General features: G+C 41.6%; 1 protein-coding gene and 1 pseudogene across 2 annotated transcripts in view; one reads left to right on the top strand and one right to left on the bottom strand.

The window, feature by feature from the left end:
- The window catches only part of AVEN (apoptosis and caspase activation inhibitor), a 162,218-nt gene that overhangs the window by 105,348 nt on the left and 35,469 nt on the right, over nucleotides 1-21,401 (bottom strand). For both annotated transcript variants that reach the window (XM_040620427.1, XM_040620428.1), the window contains exon 2: nucleotides 15,262-15,439. In XM_040620427.1, coding sequence (XP_040476361.1) covers nucleotides 15,262-15,439 — 178 coding nt within the window. The remainder of the gene's footprint in view (nucleotides 1-15,261; nucleotides 15,440-21,401) is intronic.
- LOC121100232 lies at nucleotides 7,263-10,613 on the top strand (annotated as a pseudogene).

The raw sequence follows: 21,401 nt of genomic DNA, 5'->3' as shown, positions 1-21,401 counted from the left end.
GTAGAATAGGAGCAATTCGAGAGATTTTAAACTGGAATTAGAAGAAACCATTCAGATGAACACTAACTTGTTCTAGCTATGAATTCATGATGCAATGATGTTTTGAAACCCAGAGAATAAACTAACAAACAACTCACTTTTTCGCTATGATTTTGGGTGTTGAAAAAAAAAAAAGCTTAAAGATAACAGGGAAGAAAATTTAAGATACTCTCGCTGAATTAGTGCTTTTTTTAAACGACACCATGGTAAACTAGAATGGCTCCTAGCAACCAGGCACAGTGGGGAGGAGACACCAGGTTATCAAACAGGTAGAGCTGAAGATACATGATTTTAAAGTTACATCAGGAGCGGCAAATTCTTATTTAGGAATTATACTGTAGAGCTGACAGACACGCACACTCCTACACAGAGTGGATTTAATAATATTTTTGTTAGCAGCGTACCCTTCAAGCACCAGTGCCTGGGAATGTTGTAACTTGACATGACCTTACCAAGCAGCCTGTTCTAAAATGATGTCACTTTACCTGTCGCTTTCCTTACACAAAGGTGCCCTGGCACATAGTCCCACACATGAACAGTCCGATGGACTGCCTCCCAAACAACGTCCCCTCCCACGTCTCCAGCTGTGGCCTCACGGCCGCGTACAACGTGAACACGAGGTACAAATGTTAACTGTACACGTATGGGTTTCCTGAGAGCGGTGCCAGGAGAACAGGCAAAGCATAAACGAGTACATAAAGACCTTGGGCATGACGACGGTCAGTCAGGTACCTAAATGGGAAAGAAAAGAGGACAAAAGAGGCAGACATCTAAAGATAAAACTTGCCCCACAACCTGGCCCATTTCTCATTATGTCTGTACACAGAGAGAACCCCAAACTACTTCCTGCTCTAAGTCAAGGTACGGGCAATTTCCACAGCTAGCTCCCAAATCCCTACACCGTATGCCAATTAAATCTTCAAGGGTAGTTTACTAACTTGCAATACCGTGGACATTGATATTATATTATGTGTATCTAGATATAGATATAGATCTATCTCATGGAGTGAAACCTAGCCAACCCTAAAAATGTTATCACTAGAACCTCCAATCAAAACTCAAAAAAGACTAGCCTGGGATTCAGAAACACTTTGTAAATAAGTACTCTCTACATTAAAATCAGAATCATCAAATTGCAAAAATGCTCAATGGGCTACTGAGGTTCAAATGGGTTTATGTATGTCTATACATCACAACTTCTAAGGCTCCTCCAAGCCCTGGCAGCAATCCCTCTCGGTTTTTTCTCAGAATTATGGGGAGAAGATATCTAAATAAAAAATCCAATAGGTAATGCGAAAAATATTAACACTAGTGATGCCTTGTCACGCTTCTGAGTATACAGCAGATGAAGCTCGTTTACACACCCACGGCACACACAGCTTAACACAAAGCAGCTCTTTTGCTTGAGCTAATAATTACCAGCAGTCAAAGAAAACTCATTTCCATAGTAGAGCTCCTGAATACCTCTGTCATAATACAAGTCAGAGAGATGAAATGAATCCATATTTTGCTTTCCAGATTTTTCAGTTTAAATGACACACATAGCTAGTAATAAGAGCAATGTTTCCACTGTCATGACCAGACCAAAAGGTGCCAAACTATCCCACGATTTTTTTTTTAAAGTAGCTGAAAGGGGTACGTGTGAGTGTGTGTGTTGTGCACACGTCGTACGCATTTTGCTGTTTCACTACGAAGTGGGGGCAGGGGAAAGAACTATTCCCACGCTGTGAAACATCTCGTTTTCCACAGAATCTACCAGTAGAGCCTACCGCTGCACAGCCGACTGTGCAGAAAGCAAGAGCTCAGTATAAAGAATACTGGGTTTTGGAATCAGACTGACAGAAATTCATACTACGGTTCCATCCTGTACTAGGTATGTGACATTAGGCAAGATATCTAACTCCCTTGAGTTGAATTTGCTTCCTCTGTAAAACTGTCTAATACTGACCTTGCAAGGTTACTTTGAAATTGAAACGTTATACGTAAGTACCAGATACCCAGCCAGGGGCTCTAGAAATAAGAACTGCTAACACATTTGTTTATGCCTACACCTCTTCTACCCCTACCCCCCAAATTAACGTAGTTACTGTTATTCAGCCTAATCCAAAAGTTGGCCCTGATAACATTTCCCAACAATGTTGCCTTCTCCATTGCAAACTACTGCAAGATCACTCCCTCTCCATTCAGGCCCCACCCAACCCCCTACTCTGATGACCCCAAGAATTAGAAATGCTGTGCTCTGGGGGGAAAAAAGGAGGAAATAAATGAAAATATTTCTGAGAATAGCTCACTACTAAAATCTGTTCTGGAGCAACACAATAACATATAGTTAAAAAGCCAAATCTCCCAAAGATGAAATGCAATTTGACAGCTAAACCACTGCCATAGAAGTCACTTGGAATGTAGCTACTCGTTCACTCACACACGCACACATACACACGCGCGCTCTCACACACACGCGCTCTCACACACGCGCGCTCTCACACACACACACCTTCTTACTCGGTAGCCAACAAATGCTAGGAGATAAAATAAGCATTTTTTAACTGATTAATGAGGAAGATATTAAAGTCAATTACAGATGTTTTACCTTGTTTCACAAATGTACCTTCATTCACCCTATTTGTTTAATGTACGTGCATCTACTCTTTAATGAAATGCACAGAAGGGTCAGTGACACAGAAATATCATTTATAATTTACACTTATATATACATTTACAGCTCTACAAGAAACCATAAATGAAAAAGGTGAAGTATATGGTCATTATAGCTTGACCTCTTGTCTCAGGCAATTCTTAGCCTCATTCTTAGAGAGCTGGTTCCCCTAAATCTTTAAGGAGAAACAAGATTTGCACAGACTCAAAATATTTCCAAGATATTATTTACTGTCATTGCTTTAATTTATACCCAAAATGCCTTGACACTCCTCCCTCTGGTAGGTGAAGCTCAACCCGCAGCCCGAGTATGAGTGGGGTCAAGTCACTCGCTTCTACTGAAGAGAATGGCAAGTAACTTTACACTGGAGAAGCTTGGCAGACACCATCTTAATCAAGTGATCAAAATTAATATTGTTAGTAAGAAGTCATATTGATATCACGTGTCCACTGATATGACCCAACAAGAAAGCCACATCACCATCTCCCAAAATCTACCACCAAACCACGAGAAAACATCAGAAGAACCCAAATTGAGGGACATTCTACAAAATACCTAACCACTATTCCTCAAAGTGTCAAGTCCAGAAAAGACTGAGAAACTTACAAATTAGTGGAAACTAAGCAGATTTAACTTACAGCGTGGATATCCAAACTTAACTTACAGTGTGGTATCCAAAGTTGGAACAGAAAAAGAACATCATTGGGGAAAAAAATGGGGAAAGTCAAAGTCCATAATATAACAATCTTAATTTCTTATTTTTGATAGATGCGCTATGGTTACGTAAGATTCTAACATTAAGAGAAGCTAGATGAAGGGTATATGTGAACTCTCTGCACTGTCTTTGCAACTCTTCTAAAAAATCTACGAAGTATGAGAAAATAAAAAGTTCAAAAAATAAATAACTGGTCCTTAAGGTCACTTAGTAGTAACTGAACCCACGTACAAGATATTCTGCAACTCAACCACCTTCCTCACTTGCTGAAATAGACTCCGTCGGCCTACAGAATGAGCTGCTTTTCACTGAGCAATATCTCCTCGGGACTTCAGGCCTTGAAAAGGACACAACTCTGATAGCAGACGCAGGGCTTTCTGATGCACTACACCACACCCAATAACCCCACACAGCAGCTTACTCATCCATTCTGCAAGCTTCATAGCTGCAAACCGTGTGCTGCGTACTGTGCCATATGCTAAAGAAAAAAGACCTGCCCTCAACAGACATACAATCTGGTATGATCGGCTTAAGAGCAATGCACTCAGAAAGCCTCCCTGACCTCTGCAAGCTGAACTGGGTGCTGTCCCTTGATTGTCGCACTGCACTCTGGGCCTCTCAAATTGAGTTGACCTGTCATTGTCAATTTCCTCATCTCTGTCACCTCACAAGTGGTATATGCCAAGAACTATGCAGGGGCTGAGATTTTATCCTGTCTGAAAGATAAGAAGCTAGCCCATTACTGTTTCGTGGATGTTGGCGGAAGACCTGAGACTCCCGGATCACAGACCAAGGCCTGGATTATTCTTGGCAAAAGTAGTAGCCGCGGCTCTGTTTTCATTTGCGCTGGTTCCCCTTGCCCGCTCCATCTCGGGGGGGGATTTCAAAGAACACATTGTGGAAGCATGTAACACATGCCATGGACGACATTTCAGGAGAGGAACACTAAGCTTAGCGGATTCACTGCTCTCGCAATAATTGGAAGCAAGCCTGATCTTTGTCTGGGGGAGACGTTACCCCCTCTCGCATGGCTGCTTGCTGCCCCAGGTAGAGAGCAGTCAGGGTCCCGCCTTCTTGACACGGCCATCAAGCACATGCAGGAATGCTCAGGGCCTGTGGTACACTGCCTCGCCCAACAACCTTCTGTACGGCGGGAGTAGGTTTTAGGCACTTCCGTACTCTCAGCACCCGGCTCGATGTATGACCCACTGGAGGATGTGCTAATTGAGGGATTAGAAGCCGAATCTGAAGCCAAAGACAACTGCTCCATACTGTCACCATATACACAGTCACTTAATCTTCTAGTTTCATTCTGCTCGTTTCTAAGAAGTGTTCAATAAGGGAAGCTCAAGAAATGTTCAGTGAAAGAATTATCACCAAGGATTATTCTAGCTCTAAAACTGAAAGTTTCTACTATTCTCTAAACAGCAGAACACCAGAAAGCCCAGGTGCCCGATTGGCTGACAGATGTGACTCACGTAGTACTCCCCCCGCGGAGGGAGAAAGTCAGGATAACAAACTTAGCATTCTATTAATTTTGGTTATTCATAGTTATTCATGATAACCTCAAATTGCACTATAAGTTTTTATAAAGATTAAACTCTATGAATAGAAGACAATGGGGCACCTGGTGACTCAGTCGGTTAAGTGTCTGACTTCGGCTCAGGTCATGATCTCAGGGTTCTGGGATTGAGACCAACGTTGGGCTCCCCACTTGGCAGGGCATCTGCTTGCCCCTCTGTCCCTCCCCCCCACTGAAGGTGTAATAAATTTTTAAAAAATAAACAGAAGGCAGAAAACTCTCTATAACCACAGAATTCAGAAGGTAAATACTAAAACTACATAAATTATCCATGTAGCTAACAAGTAGTGGATGAAGAGATGAAGAGAACAGTTAAACTTTCTAAAACTTCATGATTTAAAAGACCAGCAGTATTAGTATGAAAAATGGAATGTTTCCCTTCGTGTACAATACATAGGAGGCAACATTCAAGGGCCAGTGATGACCGAGAGGTTCTCTACGAAGTCCCTTTTGCAAGTGCCAAGTAAACATCTAAGAGGCAGATTTAATTTCCAGGAAGAATGCTCACCACAAATTATGGGCAGTAGTATGTTGACATCCTCACTACTCTTTCGGAAACGGACAGCACACTCAGTCACTAAGTTAGCAGTACGTATTGATATTTCATTTACATCAACCTCATTCTTAGCTGAAAATTCTGAGACCAATATAACATCCTCATAACCAGTCCTGTGAAGGCATTCTTTCCATTCCATTTTGGGTATGACAACACACTAGGAATACACGATGGAGTTTCCTACAGGTATTTTAATCTTTTGAGGATATTACCTTTTGATCAGAAAAGGTACATTTAAAGGTTTTTTTTTTTTCCATCTAAAGTATCCAATTAGTTTCTTTTCTCTTGCTTCAACAGTGTTGGATGGAACAGACCCGAGGACAATGAGCTCCCCTCCCCCAACACACTTACACAGCATATTCTAACCCAACAGCTCTCTTTTCTTCGCCTATGAAATAATTACTGACTTTTGTACAGCACTTGATCATTTTTCAAAGAATTCCCCATGACCCTCACAACCACCCTGTCGTAAAGCAAGGCAGGTATGATTTCTAATTCAGAGCTTAAAAAAAAAAAAAAAAAAAAGAGGTTTCAAGAGTTTCACTCCTTCAAGGTCATGTACCTAGTAAGTGACAGCCAGAACCATGACCCGGAGGAGCGGACACCCACCAGTCAAGCGCTCCTTCCGGTCCACCACCAGAATACATTACCACACTTCAGCTCCACTTACTGCAACAGGACTTCACTTTCACAATCCTAAGGGTTATTAACCTTAATCCCAACTCAGAGCCTCTGAATTCACGTGTTTCATGCTTTTTATAGCACAAGAGGTTGTACGCTGACCTTCATTAGGCTTTACCAAATAACTGTTATTCTACCATTATTATTATTAAAGATTTGTTTATTTTAGACAGTTAAAGAGAGAACAAGTGAGCGGGGGGGGGAGGGGTAGGGGACAGAACCTCAAGCCGACTCCCCACTGTGCGCAGAGCCTGATGTGGGGCTCAATCCCAGGACCCATAAGATCACGACCTGAGTGGAAACCAAGAGTCGGACACTCACGGACTGAGCCACCCAGGTGCCCCTCCTTTTGTAATTCTTGTTACAGTAGCCTTTATTATAAAACTTGGACTTTCCCCATTCTACTTTTCAGTACTTTACGGAAAGTATTCTATTAATAATCAGACTTAATCTTCTTGACACGATGAAACCTTACATATCAGTTTTATATCAAATCTCACCATCACGTAATCGGAACCTGTTATTACTATAGTATCAATTACAGTTAGGAGAATACGGAGGGAATGCACTTTCTCTAGAGCAAGTAAAGAGAACCTTATCAACTTCCACTTAAATAGGACATTGATCATGAGCCTTTATTTGCTCGGCTTCCCCAAACTCCCCTTTAAATTATGGCATTTCTTTTTTTCAAGGATGTATGAGTCTATATGAATTAACAGCCAGGAGACAGCAGCAGTTGAGAGGAATATGCTAGATGCTATTAGAACGTAGCATGTAGATTTGATATGCGGCTAGTTAGACGTTTAGCAACCAGAACAGTATCAGGAATACAAGTCAAATTCAAAAAGATGCACTCATATCCTCTCATTAAGATATTTCTAGTAAGAATAATCTACATTATCTAATAATCTAAACATTCAATTATTAAAAATGAGCTGGAGACCTGTAGTCACTGCCAGTGATCCAATGGCCCAGCTCGGCAGGATAAGGACCAGAAAGGCAGCCGCATAGCGGCAAGCGCGGATTGTGACAAAACGGCTACTCCGGGACCAAAATCGGTCATCAAATCAAGAATTATCTTAGTGACTTTAATTTGCCACGAGACAAGCTTTTAAAGGGGACAGATCACACTGGATGAAAGGCAGGTTCCCCTGGAGATACTAAAATCCAACAGGGGAACTCCCTAATGACAGATTTTAATGTAATGGAAGCACTGAGCAAATCAAAGACAAGACCTGCGGAAATAAAAATAAAGCTAACATCAGAAGCTCTCCACACGAACCTGTCTAATGAGTATAAAATGTCTCTCCAATGACTGATGAGTATTAAAAATGATGTAAAAACAGATCCGTGTGCATGAAAGGCTTTCCAGCTGATGCGATCCTTGATGACAGAAAGGATTAGAAGATAAAGGTCAAGCACAAACTATTCAAATGAAAACAACGTTACACAAAGCACGAAGGGATCAATATTTGCAGGGTCTGATAGTATTGAATTTGCTAAAAAGTTTATAAAGACACAGGCCAAAAGCATAAAGACCTTCTAAGACTTTTCCAGGAAGACACGTTGGGGAAAAAGAAAATGAAGAAAGAAAATAAGGTGTAAGCTAAATTAAGGAGCTAGATGCTAAAATGAAACCTCTAGAAAGCTGAGTGCTGAAATTCTGGGATGACGTAGATGATCAGACCTGGTTGAAAAGATCCACACTTCCTTTTCTCAAATCATGGAGAAATAAAATGGATAGACTTTTACCAGAGGAGTTAAAAAAAAAAAGGGGGGGGGAGTAATTCTATTTAAAGAAAAAGCTAAGAAGCACTAGATAAAGGCGAGGAAGACAAGAGTGGTAACTTACAGCTAAGGAACAAAGAAGTGAGGAGGGAGGTACCAGGAGAGGTGGGGGGAAAAACAGCGCCGAAAGATATCATGGAGGATCAACGAGAATCCCTAAACAAATGGAACTGAAAAGGTCAGAGATTTGAAGGAAGAGGGAGAGGAATTAAATCCGCCAGGGAAAGTACAGTTTCATGGCAAAAAAGTGAACATGGAAGAGGGACGAGTCACAGGAGGAAAAGGGTGCAGCTGGACCAGTAAAAGCAGACAAAGGAAAACCTGTCGGGAAACAACCAAAAAGACCCAGTGGCGCAGAGACCAGGAATCTGGCAAACCCATTTCTAGGTATTTTGTGGCTTTTATCTTTGAAGATCTGAAAAAAGAAAGTCAAATTAAGCCCACTTCAATGTCCACCTGTAAGACAGATTTTTTTTGTGGCTTTGCCTCTTTTTGTTGTTGTTACCCAAAGGAAGATGATTATTTTTTTTTTTAGGGCAAACATAGTTTTGTTTCTGTTATTTCAAATGATTCAAATACCAAAGGGAAAGTTCTTCTTCTCAACCGTCTTTGTAATGAGAATATATCAGTAAAAACTGATAAAAGGCATACCATAGAAAAAGAAAAAAAAAAAAACCGAACTGAGTCCATGGGGACAAATACAGCTGTCTTGCTGCTCCGTGGGCTGCTAGAGCAAGAGGCTTTCTTTTCCCTTTTAGTCTAATTGCTGGCAAAAGAATATGGGGGGATGGGGGATCAAATATCATATTAAAGTCTACCCCTCAAAATTAACTTTTCATAAATTTATATTGTAGAAAATACATAATAACTTGAAATGAAAATATGCATGGACAATGATGCTGACCAAATTGCACACTAATCATTTCATTTGTATTTGTTCCACTGAAAATAAACAGAGCTTACAGACTTGCACATAAAAGATTTTTTCCCCACATGTTTATCTTCAATATTGCTCCACTGCATTCTGCTTGCACTGTAAACATTTTTCTAACTCTGGTTATCTGTGACTTCTTGAAAGGAATAGATAGAGCCTATGGCATGAATTCAATGACTCACCACTTGAAAAAAAGGGGGGGGACTTACTTAAAGATCTAACATCTTATGTCTGACTATAAGTGAGAGTAAGAACTGCAAGAACATTGTTCGAAAAGAAAGCTGTGGGTGCAACTCTGTTTCAGAGGCTTACAGAAAGTCCTGAAAAGATGTCTGAGGACTCCCAATCCTACCAGCAAAAGTGGGACTTCAAACAAACTAGTCCCCTCTTCCTTTATCCTCCACTTGGAGGAATAAGACGGCAGTGCCCACGGCCAGAGACCAAAACCACGCAGGCGGCGCCTATATGACCAAGGCCTCGGGGTGCCGAGAAGGACTGCTTCTCCCACAATGCTCCCCATGGTCCGTGCAGGTAACTGAAATCCTATCATTAGAAATCCATTTTCAGACTTCCCTTGTCTAGAGAGACACATAAAAGAATAGGTGAGATACAATTTAAAGAATAATTACTCAACAAATGTAAGTAGACCATCCAGGTTAAGAAATAGAGGACTGTCAACATCACAGAAGTCCCCCCACCCCGACACCTGCTACACGCCCTCCCCAATCATTACCCCTCACCTCTCGACTAGAGGGGACCACAATCCTGAGTTTTACCATAATCATTTCTTTGGTTTCCATTTTACCATCCAAATATGCCTCCCTAAACAACACTGCTTACTTTTTCTTGTGTGTGAACTTTAAGTGGACACGTACGGAGGTATTTGTGGCTCTGCAGTGCTCCTTTTACTTTACGGCGTGTTTGAGAGACTCTGCCGCCCATTTATGCATTCACTCCACTACGAATGGACACCTGAGTTGCCCTCACCTGTGGCTCTTCTGATCAACATCGCTACGAACACTCACACGTCTCCTGGTGCAGGTGTGCTAGAGCTTTCTACAGTGCCCTCCAAGGGTCCAAGAGCTGGACCTTTGACTTTACTGGAAAATGACATACTACCTTCCTAAGTGAATACATACATATACGTACATACACGCCAACTCTCTGTGCAGTAGAAATTCACTCTTTGAATTAATTACTCGTCCTCAAAGATTCACTGTTACGATGTAAATCCTATTAGGAAAATAACACATTAAGCTAGATGTATTCTAAGCAAAAGATCCATCTTCAAAATGGCATTTGAGAATGGGACCAGAGGTATACACACCACACAGCTCATTCTAGAATAAAAAATAAGGCATGAAGTCCAATCACCCTCTGTCTTCTGTCTCCTTCCAGGGCATTTGCTTAGCTAGGCTATCGCGATTAAATCCTACTCTCCACCCCTCTACCTGCACACAAACAGCAGAATGAATGGGGGAACAACCCCTCTTCTTACCTTACACTCATGAACACCAACTCCAGTGGGCCTCTAGTACCACCCAGCAACCAGACCAGTTTCCTATTTCGTTCATTCTCCCACCCTGTAGACAACCACTTCTTACCTTCTACTCTCTCACACTTCTAGTAACTCCTCCGTGACCCTTACTCACAGCATTCTTTTTTTTTTTTTTTAAAGATTTTATTTATTTATTCGACAGAGATAGAGACAGCCAGCGAGAGAGGGAACACAAGCAGGGGGAGTGGGAGAGGAAGAAGCAGGCTCATAGCAGAGGAGCCTGATGTGGGGCTCGATCCCATAATGCCGGGATCACGCCCTGAGCCGAAGGCAGACGCTTAACCGCTGTGCCACCCAGGCACCCCTACTCACAGCATTCTTATTTCACTAAGAAAACAGCAGCAGTTAGAAGGGAACTCCTCAAGTGCCTGTCGCATCAACCCACCTACCCGTATCCCTGCCTCTATGTTCCGGCCTTTCCTCTGATCACAGTTCAACAACGCTCGGAGGCCCTAGCAATGGGTACTCCCACCACCTGTATAATATGGATTCCATCACCACATGTGGACCAAGGAACATGAATCCAGCAATTCTCACCTTCTCCCACATTTTTTTTTGCCCTCTTTTCTGGTTCGCTCTATCAACAAAAAAACATGCAGTTACTTCTCTCATCTTTAAAAAAAGATGTCTTGACCCACTTCCCCCACCAGCCCATCACTCTCCTTCTGATTATAACAAAACTCCTTAAAATGAAGAGGTGTTTACACTTGCTGTCTCCAGTGTCTCTCCTCCCATATTTTTAAATTCCCGCCGCTCCAACAAAACTACTCTTGGCCAAGATCACTAGTAACCCCGCGTTGTTAAAGTCAAGTGTCAATTTTTGGATGTCATCAAGTGCATTTGACACAGATCCCTCCTTCCTGAGAACATCTGAAGATACCAGTTTCCTGGTTTTTCCTTCCACCACTCACACTCAGTCTCCTTTGCTGGTTCCTTCTCATCTCCCTAACCTCTAGACACTGAGCTGTCCAGTGCTCAGTACTTTTCTACTAATAACCCCCTTGGTCATCTCATGCAGCCTCATGACTTAAAATATCACCTACAGACTGTCATCCCCCAAATGTCTATCTCCAGGCCAGACCTGGTCCTGCACCCCGGGGGTCTACATCCAACAACCTACTGGGTATTTCCTATTGGATGCTGTGCTGGGGCTCTTCCATTTGCCACTCCACATTCACCCTCCTCCTCTTCCTCCCTGTTCTGCCCTAGGAGGTTGATCTATATGGATGACAGCAACACGCTTCCCTTGCCCTCTGGATGCTAATAGGTTAGGATTATGGGAAGCCCTGGCAGGAGAATAAAGAAGAAAAAAAGTATAAGACCAGAGTATTTATTTCACCTGTCTCCCTCCCTGTGGAATCACCTTCACCGGCTACATCCTGGAGCAAAGGTGATTCATCTTCTCAAGGTCAACTGCTCTATAAGAATCTCTCCCCCCGAGTTTCAGTAACTAGGGATAGTAACATCCTGCCATTTCCTGCCCTCCCAATGCTCTACTATCTATGCACTCTCCCCACATCCCACCCATACTTGTGTATATGATGCCTTGGTTAAAACTTCTTTCTAATTATACTGAGCAGGCCATCCATGTCCTACAAGAACTCTGACTAACGCAGAGGTCAAACTGGCATCTCAACTTTGACACACGCAAAACTGAGCACTGCCCACAGCTTGACCTATCTCAATCAATGGCAGCTCCCTTCTTGTAGTTATCAGGCCAAGAACCTGGCATCATCCTTATACATCTTTTTATCTCATACCCCATATCCACAAGTCCTGTATGCTCTTCCCTCAAAATAGATCCAGACGCCAGCCATGTTTCACCAGCTCCATGGCCACCACCCTGGCCATGGCCACCATCCCTGCTTGTTTAGATTGTTGCAATAGCCTCCAACTGGTCTACCAACACAGCAGACAGAGAGAGATCCCATTAAATATAAGTTAGCTATATCACGCCCCTCTTCAAAACCCTCTGGTGGCTGCTCACCTCACTCCGAGTGAAAGCCACCATCTTTACAATGGTCTACAAGCCTCCCCATGATCTGGCCACATATACCTCTCTGACCTCATCACCTACTTGCTCACCTGGCTCCAGCCATGCTGGCCGCCCTTGCTAGTCTCTCTACTCCCATCGCAAAGCCTTTGAACTTGCTATTCCCTTAGCCTGCAGCACTCCTCCCACAGATACCTTCAACGCTTACTCGCTCACCTTCCTCAGGGCTTTATTCAAATGTTGTCATCTCAGTAAGACCTTCTCTGGCCACTCTTTCTGAAATTGTAACAGCCTCTCCCCACTTTATTTCTATCCCAAGCAATCATCACTATTTAACATCTTTTCTTTAACGTGTCTCCACCCTGTGGAGTGTTCACTCCAGGAAGAGGGGTTTTTGTCTGCTCTGTTCTTTGCCATATGCTCGGCCTCTAAAATAATACCTGGAAGTAGTGGATACTCAAATAGTTGTTCAGAACTAGACACCATTCCGTCAACTGGTCACAGTTAAAGAGTCGAACAGTACTATGTGTTGGCAAAGACAGCAAACACTAGCAATCCTAGCCCACCTCCACTTTGGAAAGCAACTCGGCTATATCTAGAAAAGTTTATGAGGTGCACATCTAACAAACTAGCCACGTTTTTTCTGGGCTGTGTATTTATTTACCCAAGTGAATATGGTATACTGCAAGTCTGCGACTCTGAGGAGTATAGTCAGCCTATCTGGAGAATATTAATATTTTATGATCACAGAAGGAAGTCCATCTCTCAAAAGCAAACTAATACAGTCCTACTCCTACAATGAAGAAAGAATGGCGAATATCCTCAGGCATAGGACATGGTGAAAAGAAAATGATAAATCACCAGCAGAGTGGGAAAAAATAAAAGCACGTATCAGACGATGTGACAATTGTCATCGTCCAAGAAATCAATCACAGATAAACAAGGCACCTGGAAAGAAATCAGTAAGCAAAGACAGACCACAGGAAAAAGACACAGGAGACCCAAATCGGGTCAGGTTTTAAGTTATAAATAAAATGCTAACATAACCAAAATCATAAGCCAACTGGGCATAACCGCTAGGTCAGACTCGAATTCTGAATTGCCTTCAAACATTCATGCAGGATCTTGCACGTGCCAGACACTGTCCCGGTAACGAACTACACACTTGGTTCAACGAAAATCAGGAGGTTTGCGTGTTAATCTTATGGCCGTACTTCAAGTTTCCCCTACGTCCTTTAGCAGAACAGCTAACAGAAAGTGAAACTAAGCAGCCCACCTTTTACCTTTCTCCCACCTTGAAGAAAAAGTGCTTAGAAGCCTGTAATTGGCCAAAATTCAGGCCACCAGAGGCAAGTACTCATGTGACCGGCAAGAAGAGGTGTCAACGGTCCCGAACAGTCAGTGACTTGGATGCCAACAGCAAACCCCGACTAACGGGGTTACGGTGTGTGTGGCACACAGAGCAAAACGACACCAGGCTGAGCCTTGCTCTTCTCACGCTCACACAGTCTCTCCACTGACAGTTCTCTTTCTGCTCAAAGGGTTTGACTAAGTCGGAAGAGAATTCATCCCTTTCGGATTCTTACTCTGGTACAGGCACTCAAAAATACAGGCAGATGAGAAAAAAGAAAGGTTGAACTCAGCGGCAACATAAAAGTTGGGAGGAAGAGGGAATTCGAAGTGAACTGTCTGAAAATCTTTACGTCTCTGCTTCTCACCTCCTCCTCCTTTAAAATTTTTTTGACCTGGTGATATTTTGTTGTTGAGGTCATCGTAGACTCACAGAAGACTTTAAAGAAACAATACGGAGAGGTCTCCCGTCCACTTGACCCAGTTTCCCCCAGTGACAACATTGTGCAAACGGTAGTATAATATCACCACCGGAATACTGACACGCTGACATTGATATTACCCACCAGTGCTGCTCAGAGTTCCCAGCTTTATCTGCACTCGCTTGTATGTACGTGTCTTAAGTTCTAGACAATTCTATCACTTGAGCAGGTTGTGTATCTACCACCACAATCGAGATAATGATCAGTAGCAGCACCACGAGGACCCTTTATGTTAACTGTTTATAACCACATCCACCTCCCCCAGCCCTATCCCCTGAGAACCACTAACCCATCCGCCATCCACCCTTTCACCCTCATGCCACACCCTAGCAGAAAGCAGCCATCTGCACAACCAGGCCTGCTCCATTCCTTCCTGCCACTGCTCTCCTACTCCCCAGCCTCACACAGCTGCACAGCAGTCAGGGTGGAGTCTGGCCAGAGAAGGAAAGTACTGCATCTTATGAGAGAAGACTGTCCAAAAGCAAAACAGAAAAGTTTTCACGTTCAGGTGCACAGGTCTCTGCGATGTGCATATCCACTAATATGCATATTTCTGGCTATAAAAGGGGAAAGAACACATATTCTAGAAGCTTGGTAAATCTTTGTATAAACATAAGTATTGATTCCTCTGAAATCAAAAAAATTTAGAGGGGCATAGTTCAGTATTTTTCATTTCCGTAAAGCCTTTTATCCATTTCAACCAGGACTTAAGTCCCTCTACATCGGTACATGGAATCCCTAGCTTCCACTTAAAGAAACATCTTTCTTCCTTGCAAGGCATTAGATATACTGTCCTTTCCTTGAATTTAAAATCCAAAGGACAAAATGAACTGCTAGTTATTACAATGCCGCTTTAAAAGGAACATAAATACAAGGTCTATGCGACTTTCAGGCACTAACCCATACGCATGCAACGGGAACTCATACCTGCCGAGCTGAGGAGAACACTGAAGTCCGTCCCCCTCTGTGACTCTCCACTTTCATTATTGACTTCTTTTTCAATATCTTGATATCGATCCCAGTTAGAGACGATCTTTCTTTTAGAATAATTTCCCTGTTCCTCATTCTCTTCTCCATAGGTCTCTGCATCACTGTCATCTTCAACCTGCAATCATTAGAGACAAATCAATATGCAAGCAGTGGGAATTTCGACCTTAGCGGCCTTAGCAGTAAAGTAAAACCAAACAAAAAAATAGTACGCCGGTATCACGATAAAGAGCACATTTATAGACCAAGCTCTCGGAGGATACTAAATAGTATTTCAAAAGGACCCCATTACACCAGAATGTACTTTCAGGGTAAGCTTTTCTTTCAGCTTTGCAAAGGAAATCTGGCACGTTCCTGACTAAAAATTTGTGGAACTGATATAGGGCTAACGTCTACCCCAGTGTGTCCTTTTTCAAAAGCTGTTTCATCTTATTCAAACAAGGCTACACGAGTCTTAAACTTAGAGGACTTTAGGATAGAAAGCAACCATTTCAGGGGCGCCTGGGTGGCTCAGTCCGTTGAGCGTCTGCCTTCGGCTCAGGTCATGATCCCAGGGTCCTGGGATCAAGCCCTACGTTGGGATCCCTGCTCAGCAGGGAGTCTGCTTCTCCCTTTCCCACTGCCCCTCCCCTCCATTCACGCTATCTCTCTCTCTCTCTCTCTAATAAATAAATAAAATCTTGAAAGAAAAAAGAAAGAAAGAAATCAACCATTTCAAAGCCTACCTACTCCCAGTTTGGCACCACATAAATACTGCAGAAACACCTGCACCGCCACGCACGTAGGGAAGGGAGGGATGAAATCTGACCTATATAAGTTTACATGTAAAATGACTGCGTTTGCTTGGAATTGGTAATGATTAAGGTTTTTGCCAGCTACTGCAATGGGATCTTTTAGTTACAGAAATGAAGTTAATCCTTTTTATGCCGAAGAATGTGGCTTGAGAAAAAAGAAACCACTACATAAGAAACTGAGGCATAATTATTTAAAGTAATGAACAATAAATAAGCACATAAATAAGAATAATACATAAAATATTATAAAGAAGAAGAGGTGGGAGAGAAGAGAGAATAGTGGCAAAAGTGAATTAAATGCTCATCTTTCATTTCTGGAAGACAATAGGCTGAATATAAATTTGATACATTAAAAAAAATAAAGTCAGGGGCGCCTGGGTGGCGCAGTCATTAAGCGTCTGCCTTTGGCTCAGGGCGTGATCCCGGTGTTCTGGGATCGAGCCCCACATCAGGCTCCTCCGCTAGGAACCTGCTTCTTCCTCTCCCACTCCCCCTGCTTGTGTTCCCTCTCTCGCTGCCTGTCTGTCAAATGAATAAATAAAATCTTTTAAAAAAATAAATAAAAATAATAAAGTCAATGGAAATAAATCATTCCTAGGTGTTGCACAAAAATTTAATATACAGCTATTTTTTTTCAATTTTAGGGATTAGTTTTTAAAAACAAATATTTTGAAAGTTTAAAAAAATTAACCATTTCATTTTACAGATTTTACAAACACAATAAATAAGTTTTATAAGTTTAAATGGAACTCTGCTCAGATGCATTCAAGAGAACAGTTTCCATTCATTAAAAGAGGGATGCAGAAAAATGCAGAAGATGAGAAATTATAAAAGATAAAGGGCCTAGTTTCTTCAACAAATCATTTGAAAGGGAAAAAGTGCTGGGGGAGGAGGCAGAAACCTATAGACTGAAAGAGCTTAATGGACAAATAACCATTTGTTATGTCAGGAACTAATCTGAAGTCAGATTCAAATAATAACACTATAGATAGAAATCACTTCTGAGACAATCAGAGAAATGTGAGTAACTGGATATTTGATTATATTGAAGAAATACTATTATGTGTTTATTGTTTGCCGTGATACCATATTGTGATTTTTTTAAATATTATTTTTTAGGAATAAATATTGAACTATTTATGAAGGAAAAGACAGGACATGTAGGATTTCCTTCAAAGTAATGGGTGGAGAGGAATAGTGGGTACAGAGGAAATAAACTGAGCATAATTGATAATTACATTATTCTACCTACTTTTGCATGTATTTGAAGTTTTCCATAATCAAAAATAAAACCTCAAAAAGGAAGATGCACGTAGAATCTAAACACACGGTTCAAAGAAGTATCCCAAAGATTATAAAATCCTTATCAAGAGAAAAACTTGTGAAATATATTACAACTCATCTATACAGGACATGTTAGTCTAAACTTTGAAAAAAAAATAAGGTTCTATTAACACAAAAATGGGTCATGTGCACTACAGAAAATTAAGAGGAAGAGACAAGCAAAGAAATAAATAAAAAACCCACATTCCCATCACTTGAGAGTAGGAGTACCACTAGTGACACCTTAGAAAGAGATCTGGAAGTATACGCACTATTATATATTCACAGATACTTTTTTTGTAACAAGAATTTTTTCATCAAAATTCTGCACCTCTCCATGTCAGTAAATGGCATTTGGTGTAACATCCAGACCATTTTCAAATTTGCCTGACCCCAAAAATTTCCTTTAGAGCTGGTTTTGTCCAAGCCAGTATCCTATTCAAGACCATGCCCTATAGTTCACTGTTTATGCCCACGTCCCTTTGAATCTAGCACAGTCTCTTTTTAGGACATTGATTTATTGAAGTGACCAGTACAGGTAGAGTGCAGAGACCCATCTTCCATCTGGCTGCTTCCTGGTGGTACTTGTTTATAAGAAATAATGGATTAAAAAAGAAATCTAAAAATCTGAATGCCCAATAGAGTCAAGTTAAGTATTTTTTTGGCTAAAATACATCATAGATGTTGTTCTGAACCTTATGTTACATCACATCAAATGACAGATGATAAATGGCTGACCCAACACAATTAATGCTAAGATTAACCAATGAGGTTGGGTGAAGTCTGATCTCCCCACTGGACAGAATCAAGTTTAGTAAGTTCACATGAAAGGATGGAGTAACTGACCTTTCAAGGTGACTCTCAGCCTTCAAATATAAGCCTCCCTGATGGCACGAGAAGATTGCAATCCCTAGATTATGAGGCAGATTGCCAAGACTGCCTGAACCCTAGAGGTTTCCTGCCGTTCCTGGAGAGTTTCTCAGAACTCAAAGATGGTAGCAGATTAAAGGTACGTGACTGCATACCTGATGTGCCATTTAAATAATAAATACCAGGAACGTTCTAAAGAAAATAGCTTCATAACTGATGTGGAACTAAGGGGACAGAACCAGAGCTGAAAATCCTAGCAGCGTTCAATCGGGGAAAATCCACTATTCCTTTGTTGGCCCACTGGGTAAACGTAATTCAGAGAGGCTTCTCCAGTTAGCACAGAACTTCTGAACATCGCTGTAACACATGCTAAAAATGTAAGCCTGGGCAGAGTACTTAGCTTGACGTGAAAAAGGATGATGGTCTGAAACACCTGAGGAGATTCTAGCAGTGAAACAAGCACTGAAATAGGAAGCAGGGGACCTGGAAAGAATGAATGGCCCTGCCCTCACCATCATTTAATATTTACAAAGTGCTTAGGATAGCCTGGGCCTCATACCACTGAATGACTCACTAATCCCCAACTAAGAAGAATCACTGAAAGATGACCTCATTACACCCACCCAACTGCAGAGATGAGAAGAGCTGCCGTTAGCCTCTATCACAAGAGGGTAGTAAAAAGTAATAAAGCTGAGAAGACATTTGATGTAACTTAGAGAAAGGTGTATTTTAAAGGTGATTTTATGTTTGGTTCATTTTGCAAAGATCTGGGACAAAATATGCAAAATTGCAAGACAGAACAGAACAAGTAAGGAAAATACTGATGAAAGCAATGTGAAAACTATAAAGGCACCATTATTATTTATGTTATTATTATGTTAACATCATTACAAAATTAGTATGCTAATTTTATATACTGAAAAATATAAGATACTGATGGAAAAAATTAAAGAAGACACAAATGTAAAGATAGTCTGTGCTCACAGATTAAAAGAATATTGTTAAAGGGCACCTGGGTGGCTCAGTCGGTTTAGCAACTGACTCTTGAGCTCAGCTCAGGTCATGATCTCAGGGTCCTGAGATCAAGCCCTGCATCAGGCTCCATTCTAGCTGGAGCCTGCTGAAGATGCTCTCTCTCCCTCCCACTCATGTTCTCTCTCTCTCTCTCTCTCACACACACATACACACACACACACACACACACACACACACACACACAAGAAAAATAAAAGAATACTGTTAAAATATCTATAGCGAGGGGTGCCTGGGTGGCTTAGTCTGTTAAGCATCTGCCTTTGTACAGGTCATGATCCTGGGGCCCTGGAACTGAGCCTCCTTCTCCATCACCCTCTGCCCCCTCATGCATGCATGACCATGCACGCACACATGCACCCTCACATAAATAAAATCTTTAAAAAAAAAATCCATAACTACTCAAAGCATCTACAGATTCAGTGCAATCCCTATCAAAATTCCAAATGGCATTTTCCACAGGGAAAAAAAAAAACAACAACAAAAAAACCTGAAACTTTGTATGGAACCACAGAAGTCCCTGAATAGCCAAAGCAAGCTTAAGAAAGAACAACAAAGCTAGACGCATCATGCTTCCTGATAGCAAACTACATTACAAAGCTATAGTAATCACAACTGTATGGCAATGGCATAAAAATAGACACATAGACCAACGGAACAGAATAGACAGCCCTGAAATAAACCCACACATATATGGTCCATTTACGACAAAGGGTACACCATGGGGAAAGGACGATCTCTTCAATAAGTGGTGCTAGGAAAACTGGACAGCCACATGCAAAAGAAATGAAACTGGACCACTATCGCACACCATACACAACAGCTAACTCAGAATGGATTAAATACTGAGTATAAGACCTGAAACCATAAAACTTCTAGTAGAAAAAAATGGGGGTAAGCTCCTTGACATCAGTCTTGGCAATTTCTTGGATTTGACACCAAAGCAAAGGCAACAAAACAAAAATAATAAACCAGTGAGAATACATCAGACTAAAAAGCCTCTGTACAGCAAAGGCAGCCATCAACAAAATGAAAAGGTACCAACATCACTCATCATCAGGGAAATGCAAATCAAAACCACAATGAGACAGATCACCTCCGAATGGCTGTCAGAATGGCTAAAATCAAAACCACAAGAAGCAACAACTATTGGCAAGGATGTGGAGAAAAAGGAGCCCTCACACACTGTTGGTAGGGATGCAGACTGGTGCAGGTACACTGGGAAACAGTAGAGGCTCCTCAAAAAGTTAAAAAGAGTGTGATTGCTGGATCATAGAGTAGCTCTATCGGGTATTTACACAAAAAATACAAAAACACTAATTCAAAGGGACACGTGCACCCCTGTGTTTATTGCAGCATTATTTACAACAGCCGAATTACGGAAGCGACCTAAGTGTCCACCAATAGATGAATAGCTAAAGAAGATGTGGTAGATAACTGGAATATTACTCAGCCATTAAAAAGGAATGACATCTTGCCATTTGCAGCCATACAGATGGAGCTAGAGAACATCATGCTAAGCTAAATAAGTCAGAGAAAGACAAATCCCATGTGATTTCACGCATGTAGAATTTAAGAAACAAAACAAACGAACAAAGGGGGAAAAAAGAGGCAAACCGAGAAACAGACTCTTCACTGCAGAGAACAAGCATGGTCACCAGAGGCGGGGGGGGGGGGGGGGGGGGGGAGAGGTGAAGGGCATTAAGAGCACACTTACCATGAAGAGCACCGAGTCATGTATAGAATTGCTGAATCACAATACTGTATACCAGAAACTAATATAACACTGCATGTTAACTCTACTGAAATTAAAAAACAATTTAAAAAAATGAAAAGGCAACTTACAGGAGAAAATATTTGCAAGTCATATCTGATAAGCCCTCACCTCCCATAATGGATTTTAAAAAGCGATTTAAAACAATATGTGCATAATTATATTTCCACATGTTATGGGCCCAACAACACATTTGCCAACGACAGCACAAAGGAGGCGGGTAGGAGCTAAACTGTACTGCGCTAAGGAAAGGACCCCGTACGGGAACTCAAACATACAGAAACAAA

This window comes from Ursus maritimus, unplaced genomic scaffold (genome assembly GCF_017311325.1).
Source record: "Ursus maritimus isolate PB19 unplaced genomic scaffold, ASM1731132v1 scaffold_35, whole genome shotgun sequence".
NCBI classification, from domain to species: domain Eukaryota; kingdom Metazoa; phylum Chordata; class Mammalia; order Carnivora; family Ursidae; genus Ursus; species Ursus maritimus.
The sequence above is the reverse complement of the archived record's forward strand: the minus strand, read 5'-3'. Positions and strand labels throughout refer to the sequence as shown.